General features: G+C 42.0%; 1 protein-coding gene across 1 annotated transcript in view; it reads left to right on the top strand.

The window, feature by feature from the left end:
• blmh (bleomycin hydrolase) overlaps positions 1-9,085 on the top strand; it is a 34,553-nt gene that overhangs the window by 14,312 nt on the left and 11,156 nt on the right. Inside the window, exons 7-11 of the mRNA XM_024276471.2 lie at positions 3,661-3,816; positions 3,895-4,053; positions 4,144-4,211; positions 6,846-6,963; positions 7,179-7,245. Coding sequence (XP_024132239.1) covers positions 3,661-3,816; positions 3,895-4,053; positions 4,144-4,211; positions 6,846-6,963; positions 7,179-7,245 — 568 coding nt within the window. The remainder of the gene's footprint in view (positions 1-3,660; positions 3,817-3,894; positions 4,054-4,143; positions 4,212-6,845; positions 6,964-7,178; positions 7,246-9,085) is intronic.

Here is a 9,085-nt window from a genome sequence, read left to right as displayed (position 1 = left end):
GCTAGCCCCGATCAGACACGTTTGTGGAGAAAAATCCTTAATGGAGGAACGATGGCCAAAAACAAAAACCCACCATCAACCACTTTGAGCAGCACCTGCTGTGAGAGCGGGAACCTTCATGGCCTCGAGTGTTTTTGAGCTGATGGAGTCTATACTAGGGATGATGGTTTACATTTCAAAGTCTGTCTTTCTCTTTCATGTTGTGTCAAGTGTGTGTAAGCGCCCCTGTTCAATCATTTGCAAGTCGTCGACCAAAAAATAGAATGCACTCACTGGTGACTGGACATATATGCAGCACATCATGGATGAAAAATACACAGATGTTGCCCCACACGATATGACTGTAGCCTTTCCTTTGCGTCATGGAGCGGTGCGCCTCTGAACTTGGCCTCCAAATGCATAGATCAAGCATAAGACGGGCTTTATTTATGACACGGCCATCAGCCCTCCTGATGCCGCTCACGACTTTTGAAGCCGTCCACCGTTCTCATTTGCTGCTCGATGTGGGTGGGTTTTCTGCATGTGTGTGCTGGAACGTCCACTCACGTTTTGTCAATTTCTGAGCCGACTGTCAGGATTTAACAATGACCACATGTGTGGACTATTTACAAAACATGGACATTTCATCAAAACCTCACTCAAATTTATCCAAACTGTTTGCATGGTGTCATTTGCTTACGCTCACAATTCCAGCTTCTAGACAAAAGCTATACATTTATTTCAGAGTTGTAACGAAAGGCATGTTTTATCTCAGTGTGGCGTTCAGCTGTGTTAGAAAAGCATTTAACCTCTGAATGCTCACCACAATATTTAGGTTTGAGCCCAACTTCACAACAAATGATTCCCTGTCTCTTTTATTTCAAGGTTTTGGAACGAGTTTGTTTCTGTCCGGAAGTTTAAAGACATTTAAGGAAAAAATAATGATAGTTTAAGATATATTTGTCCTTGTCATTGACTTCATAGCACAAGTGCAGCCTATTTCTTTATGTGTAGTTCTTGTAAAACATGCTTAAAGCTGAAAGATGAACTCTTGAATTTAATGCTAATGCTTTGATCACACAGAGTCAACAAATAGACATTTGTTGAACATGCTAGTCAGTTGTATGTGACATTCTTGGTGCTCTCTTTAGAGCAAGATTATATCAACAAATTATGTTGAAGAGTTAAAACACAAAATACAATTTTCGTCTAATATAGATTTAATTGTATATACTTAACCAACTGGAGAAAACAACAACTGACCCCGCACAGAGTGTGCAGGGTCCTAATTTCTAACAGTCAGGCTGTGGGCAAAGAGTTCACATGTATCACATGAACAACAAAAACTCCTGTGGAAAAACATTTTCATGAACAGTTTGGCTCTACAGCAGCCGCTCAATCTATGACCTTGATATTTTGTGCTGGCCAACAGTACCCTACACAAGTTTTGCCATTTTTTGCCCGCAGACGGCCTGCATTCACCTGTAAGGGCAATCGTGACTAAGGCTTTACCTGATCAAATACAGACATAGACCAACCACGTAGACCAGGGCTGCTCAATCATGGGTGCCGCTCATGCTGATCAACTGGACATGTTTAATCCAGGTAATCAACTGTAAGAAGTGCAAAGAGAGGTAGTAGGGTCGTAGAAACAACAATTTTAGTTTTTCAGAAGACTCCTGGCAAGATAAAATCACTCCCTGAACAAAGGAGCATCCATTCATTTCCCTTACCCGCTATAACCCTTTTGGGGTCACAGGGTTGCCGGGGCCTGTCTCAGCTGCTTTTGGGCAAAGGCGGGTACACCCTGAATAGGCTGCCAGTCTGTCACAGAGCACACAATCACTCCCACATGCACACTTATGCCTCGTTTCCACTAAGCAGTCCAGACTAAACTAGACTTTTGAGCGTTTCCGTTACAAAATGGACCCTTTAAGCAGGACCGGTACCATTTCTGGTTCCTAGTTGGTCTTAGATCCATAGAAAGATGGAATGGACCCATAGGGGTGGACCCTCTGTCATCACAAGATGTAACCCATTGATTGGCGGAAAGGTTTTACGACAACAGCAAGCGTACGGCAAATGCTTTTCACAACTCAAGATCCGATGAATCATCGTTACTCCACTAATATTTTTTTAAGAGGATGTGGTATTACAGTATCAGTTCAAATTTAGACAAGCGGTATACAAACATTTGAAAAAAAAGAAAATTTTAATAACAAAATGATGCAAATGTATTTTTGTCTTGTTATATCATTCAAGTTCTGCATCTACCTGTTGTACTTTTCGAACTTTTTTCTCGAGTTTCCCTTTTGTCGTTAGCTTTTTTTGTTGTCTTTTAAACTTTCAACTCCTATTAATCTCCTTCCTTCCTGTGGTTTGTGAACATCTGTTAATACGGCGGCAGGTGTTCTAATATTGATCCTACTCGGGTGTCACCGCATCTGTTTATTCTTTCACGTCTCGATCTGTCTGCTCTGCTTTTTCTGTCCTGCCCACTGCTTTTGCTCGGCGGGATGTGATGAGTGCTCCTAATGTTGGCCCAACGGAATAGCGAACTCTTACTGAGCTGTATTCATTAGAGAAAAATAGCTTCAGGGTGCATTTTGAGGAACAAGTCGAGAAACTCCTCAATGTAAATAAAGTGGTTGAACTGAAGACTTTAACTGAGGGAATTTGTATATTTACTTGTGAGTTTGTTAGTTTATTTTTCTTGTTTCGTTCTCATAACTCTTGAATTGGTCCAAGCTTGACACACCAGATTCTTCATGCAGTTCAAAGAAAGTCGAACATTTTTAATGATATGTAGCAAAATCAAAGTTCAAATGTGAGTCGGTGGGAGTGTGGTGTGTTATCATTTGGCCTCACAATTCAATAGTTTTTTACAGTAGTAAACGCGGGGCTATTGACCTGCTGTGAATCTGCTTTTTGTCAAAACCTTGCTTGTCTGTCATCCATCACTACCACTGCTCTGCTGTGCATGTTAATCCCTCAGTCTTTACCTAATTCTATTCGATAGGAAAAGCGTGCGCTTAGTGCGGGGAGAGGAAAGTAAAAGAAGAAGAAGAAGTGGAAAAAAAGCCAAAAAGGGAAATTCCAGAGATAACTGTATCAGAGGTTAGAAGGGAAAGATTGACAGACGGTCCAGTCCAAACAACCACGATTAGCCCAAAGGAACTCTGTCTGAACCTCTGCACGGAAGGAAGAAGCACATGGTGGAGGGAAGAAAGACGGAGCAAAGGAAGCTGTAGGGGAGGTTATGCTGAGTTCTGGACTCTTAAAGAGTCATGGAAAACTGTGCCAAAAAATAAAAAGTTATAAAAATCTTACTGTTGAATTCTTTCTTATATTCCACACACTTTTGAGTGTCTGATGATAATTTTGAGTTAATGGTTTATTTTGTGTTGAATAAATATTTATCTATGGAGTGGTTTTGTGCCATTATTCCAAACTCACGGTTTTGAGCTTAAAACTTGAAAAAATTGTTTTACACTTGATGCTTTTAAAACCCCAAAACTTGTGCAAACAACAGTTTTACTCCTGGAATTGTGGGTTATTTAAACAAGGGTATGCAGTCTGTGCTGAAAAATGCAAAAAAATGTATTGTCTACTTGGTTGTCGTACAACAACCTGACCCACTGAATGATCAACGGTAAAATGAAAACCCTTCCGTGTGTGTAGGTGTTTCGGGTGGCCAGCGTGTGTCTAGGCAGCCCTCCTGACACCATCAGTTGGGAGTATAGAGACAAAGATAAGAACTTCCATCGCATGGGACCTCTAACCCCCCAAGACTTCTACAGGGAACACGTCAAACCCCTATACAACCTTCAGGACAAAGTACGCACCACTCACACCTCACTAACCTAACCTGCCACTTCTCTTTCTGAGCTTGTGCTGTGATCCCATGACCCTCAGGTCTGCCTTGTAAATGACCCTCGACCCCAAAACCCCTACGGGAAGCTATACACTGTTGAGTTTTTGGGCAACATGATTGGAGGTCACAACACTCTATACAACAACCAGCCCATCCAGCTCCTCAAGAAGGCCGCCGCCGATTCTATTAAGGCAGGGGAGGTAGGTGGGCGGGTCCAAATGACTGTCAACCCAATGAACTTTTTTCTGTTTTTAAACTTGACCTTTGCCCTCTTGTTCTTCTCACACCAGGCAGTGTGGTTTGGCTGTGACGTTGGGAAGCATTTCCATGGCAAACTGGGCATTAATGACATGAATGTGTGAGTAACAACAAAGGGAACTCCTTGTGTGATTTAGATAAAATGTTTCCTAAAGATTTGTTGCTTTGCTTTATTCAAACATCTAACCTTTTAACATTGGAGCTTTAGCTGCAGATGGACAGTTTTGTAACTACTGTACCTCAGTTAACTTATTTCAAGTGGATTCTGGAATGTACGAAAGCTTTCTGCTGAAATTCAGCACTTTATATGAGTATGCAGCTCTTCACTGCAATCATGCTAAATGCCTAAATTTGTTATAGTAATTCAAAGAGTGTTGGTTCACCTGTGAAAGGAAAAGTGATATTAAGAGCACCTTAGTAACAAGAAATGAACTAGAAAAAACATGGTTTGAAAACATCTCCTATATAGGACTATTACTATCATGCGTTAGTCCAACACATTCTCACTCTCAACTTCTCACATTTTCATGTTTGGTTAAGGACCCCTCCACGTCACTTTTTGACGTTTTGAGTGTCTCAGACTCGCAGTTTTTTGACGTGCTGGGTGTTCGTAAAATCAAGGGTCCGCAACCCCTGGTACACAGAACTAGATGCGGTACTGGACGCAGTAACAGATGCCTTATTGCACATGGATTGTTACTCGGGACGAAGCCAGTACTTGTACCCTGCCCTGGTACTGCTACCCTAACCCGACACCAGATGCGATACCAGATGCAGTACCAGACGCGGTACTGGACCCAAACTGGTTCCAGATGCAGTATTGGACATGAACCAGTACCAGGTTAGGGTTAGGCTACCACTACTGGGTTAGGATACAGTTGCGCTCCGTGTCCGGGTACTGTACGCGGTACTTTACACAGTACCGGATGCGTTGCTGCATGTGGGCTGGTTCTCTGGACACGACCGGTACTTGTACCCCAACTTGGTACTGGTACCCTAATCCGGAACAAAATGTGGTACTAGCTGCGGTACCAGACGCGGTACTGGAGCTGAACCGGTACCATGTGCGGTACCAAACCAAACCGGCAAACCAATATTCGGTAAGGGTTAGGTTTCCAGTACTGGTTTAGAATACCAGTGCGCTCCGTGTTCCGGTTCTGGACACTAGGGCTGGGAATCACTGGGTACCTCACAATACAATGCGATACGGTATACATTGCTCACGATATTAATGTCACAATATGGCGATAATTGGTCAAAATTGTCTCTAATAACTCAAAATCAATAGAAAAACTAATATTTTTGGTAAAATATATCCCCATTTATTTTTTAGCTTAAACACAATCATAGTAAAAATGTGTGTTTTATTTTGTGCAACAAACAGACACTTTTGTGCAAATCAGTAATATTATGTCTTTGACAACCATTGACACTAATTGAATTGAATTTATCTGTAAAATTCAGTGTTAACAATAGTAAACATGAACAGTGCCAATACTTAGTGCAAAATTGTTCTAAAAAACAGAACAAATAAGTCTTGCTACGCACACCCCCTATCTACCTCCAAAGGAACGTCTCACCAAAGAATGACGACTATAACGTTTTACAGTTTCTTCAAAGTAAAATAAAGATTGATACTTGGTGAGAACACATAGAGAATCAATCACAGAACTAAATATTGATTGAGTATAACGATATTTTGGCACACCCCTACTGGACGCACTACCAGGTCCACTATTGCACGCAGACTGGTCCTCGGGACGTCGCAGATACTAGTATCCTAACCCTGCACCAGACACGGTACCAGATGTGGTACTTGATGCGGTACCAGACCCAAACCAGTACCAGACGTGGTACTTGATGCTCTACCAGTACCAGACGCAATACCTGACCTGAACCGGAACCACACATGGGACCAAGAGCAGGACCGGATACAGTACAAAATGCGGTACCAGATGTGGTACCGGACGCAGCACCGAACCCGAACCGGTATCAGATGCGGTACCGGGTTAGGATCCCTGTACTGGACTGGTTCCGGTTTGCTGCCCAGAGATTGGTAACCCGTGATTTAATGGAAACAGCCGTCAAAAAACGACGAGTTTGGGACACTCAGAATATTAAAAAGTGGCGCGGAGAAGTTTTTAAGCAAACATCAAGATGTGACAAGCTTAGAGTGAGAATGCGGCCGTGGTGCAGTGGTAGGACGGTCAACTCCTGATCTAAAGATTGCAGGTTCGATTCCTGCCTTGCCCACCCATGTGTCAAAGTGTCTTTGTCTTTGAACCCCACATTGCCTCTGGCGGAAGGTTGGTGCCAGTATTTGGCAGCGCGTGTGAATGGGTCTGACTGTAAAGCGCTTTGGGCCTTCAAGGAAGGTAGAGAAGGGCTATACAAGTATACGCCATTTTACCATTGCATAGTCCAAACCTGTGCTGAGCTCATCCTTCAGACAGATCTGTTACTGCACCACAGCATTGTAACTGAAGTTAGGCTTAATGTGCGTTAGTTTCCATCATCCAATGTTAGTAATCTGCCTTTCATCTCACGCAAAGACAAAAACCAGACTGAAAAACGTCAAAGGTTTGGGCTTTTGGTCATATCTTCCTGTCCAAAAGTATCGCTAGTATCTTCATTGGAGCTTCCAGCTGATTCTAAAGTCTTGACATTGTTACACTGGTGACAAAAGAAATAGCTTTGATGTGTATTTAACCTTCAGCGGTTGCTTCTGTGGCAGGTTCAACCATGAACTTGTGTTTGGAGTTTCCGTAAAGAACCTGTCGAAGGCCGAGAGACTCATGTACGGAGACTCCCTCATGACTCACGCCATGATCCTTACTGCTGTAACAGACAAGGTATGCATACACAAACTATGCGCTCAAGCTCACATGTGAAGCGCATACTCACCGCAAACACACACATCCAGAGCTTCCCAGGGATTTGCTGTCTGTTTACAGCGCTCTAATCCACTGAAGTTTTTCAGAATTCTGTCCATTTCCTTTCTGGTAAGTAAATGCAGCTGTTCGAACACTTTTTCACTCTGACCTTCCTCTTGTCCACGCTCTTTCAGGAGGGGAAGGAAGGGTATGAAAAGTGGAGAGTGGAAAACTCCTGGGGGGACGACCGTGGAAACAAAGGTACAACTCTTTACTTTTCTTTCTACAAAGAAGGTGAATTGATTTTTGTCATCATTTGTTGGCTGATAACCCTAAAGTCCTTGTTTTCACCTGGATGTGGTCTTAAAAACCACTAACTAGAACACAATTTTCAGTGAAATCTTCCAGTCTTCATTATCCACTAGGGTGAATTCAAGAAAGAGCAGATAAGGTCAATGTGTATACTATCAAACTTTAAAAATATATGTTTTTTTTTTTGTTTTTTACAAATTCACTATTAATGCATGTAGTGTTCTTTCATAAAAGCTATAAAACATTTTAAAGTTCCTGTTGGGAAACTTTTTACGGAAATCTGGTTTGTTGTTGCAAATTAACCAACAGAATTTATCAAATGATTAAGAAAAATAACAAAGTGACTCAAATGCTTTAAAATTACTTTAATTTAATGTCTTAATAAAACACAAATGGACAGCTGAAGTTGTCTGAGTTGGCTACAGAAACATAAAAATAGACTTCAGATCAAATCATGGCTTTTCAGCTAAATATTCAATCTAGATGAATTGAATCTAATTCAGTTCAATTTAATTTAGAAAGAGACAAGCACAGAAATATTGGAACACCTATTATAAGACAGAATAGATGCATTAGCAAGTACAGCAGTAATCTGACAGGAAGCAGAAACACCTAGAATGACTGGAACATCTGTTTTAAGACAAAACTAGTAAGTTTATATCTACAGCAGTAACAGGACAAGAAGCAGACAAACAAGAACCACTCGGACATACCAGTAGTTGTAACAATGACACATACATTTGTAGAGGAAGAAAAGCAACAAGATAAGAAAAATGCAGTGCTGTGTCCTAGGACGACAGCAGTCTAAAACCTTTGTCACAACTATCCTTACGGGTGAAAAATGGGCAAACATCTACCCCAGCAAACATTTCAATGTGGGCCCTGATGGTTTACTTTTGGACTGAATTGGTGGGCCCCAGGTGGGTTCGTCCGAGGGTTCCATGGTGGCCCCACCTGTGTTTGCCCACACTGACTTTAGGCAGGGACTCAGTGGTCTGGGTCCCTATGCTAACCAGTCGCCAGCGAGCCAGACTACTGAGTGTGGGCAAATACACCCCTGATTTAATTGGAACAGCCAGGACGTCAAAAACCAAATAGTTGGGGACACGCAAAACATACATTTTTGATGCAGGTGTCCTTAACTCAGTGGTCTTGTGGTAGAGTGTCTGCCTTGAGATTGGAAGGTCGTGGGTTCAAATCCCGGCCGAGTCATATCAAAGACAATGGGACCCAGTGCCTCCCTGGCTCAGAACTAAGGAGTTGGATTGGGGGTTAAACCACCAAATGGTTCCCAAGCGCGGCTGTGTCTGCAGCTCACCGCTCCCCCGGGGGATGGGTAAAATGCGGAGAACAAATTTCACACACCTAGTGTGTGACAAATAGGGGGACTCTAACTTTAACTATAACCGTGTGTCAAAATGTGACAACTTGGGAATTAGAATGTGGTGCCATATTTTATCAGCGCAACATAACATTGCGCCAAAAATATAAAATGATCTGGTGGCCCGGATTTGGGCCCCGGACCTTGGCTTTGACACGTGCCATAGTTTATATTTTGGCCCTTAACTTTCTTTTGTAGTGAAAGTAATTTAAAGTACCTTAAATTGTCATTTTTGTTGCACCTCCTCCTTAACCCCCGTGTGACCTTAAGTTCATTCAGTCATACAAGCAGAAGGTTCTTTTAAACAATTACTTATGACTTTTTAATATATATATATAAATATATATATATATTTTCTCTTAAACGTGACTTGTTCTTTGGTTGTTGTTATTTAAACCTGCAGCTCTG

This window comes from Oryzias melastigma, linkage group LG13 (assembly GCF_002922805.2).
Source record: "Oryzias melastigma strain HK-1 linkage group LG13, ASM292280v2, whole genome shotgun sequence".
NCBI lineage: Eukaryota > Metazoa > Chordata > Actinopteri > Beloniformes > Adrianichthyidae > Oryzias > Oryzias melastigma.
Note: the sequence above shows the minus strand (reverse complement) of the source record. Positions and strands in the feature narration are given on the sequence as shown.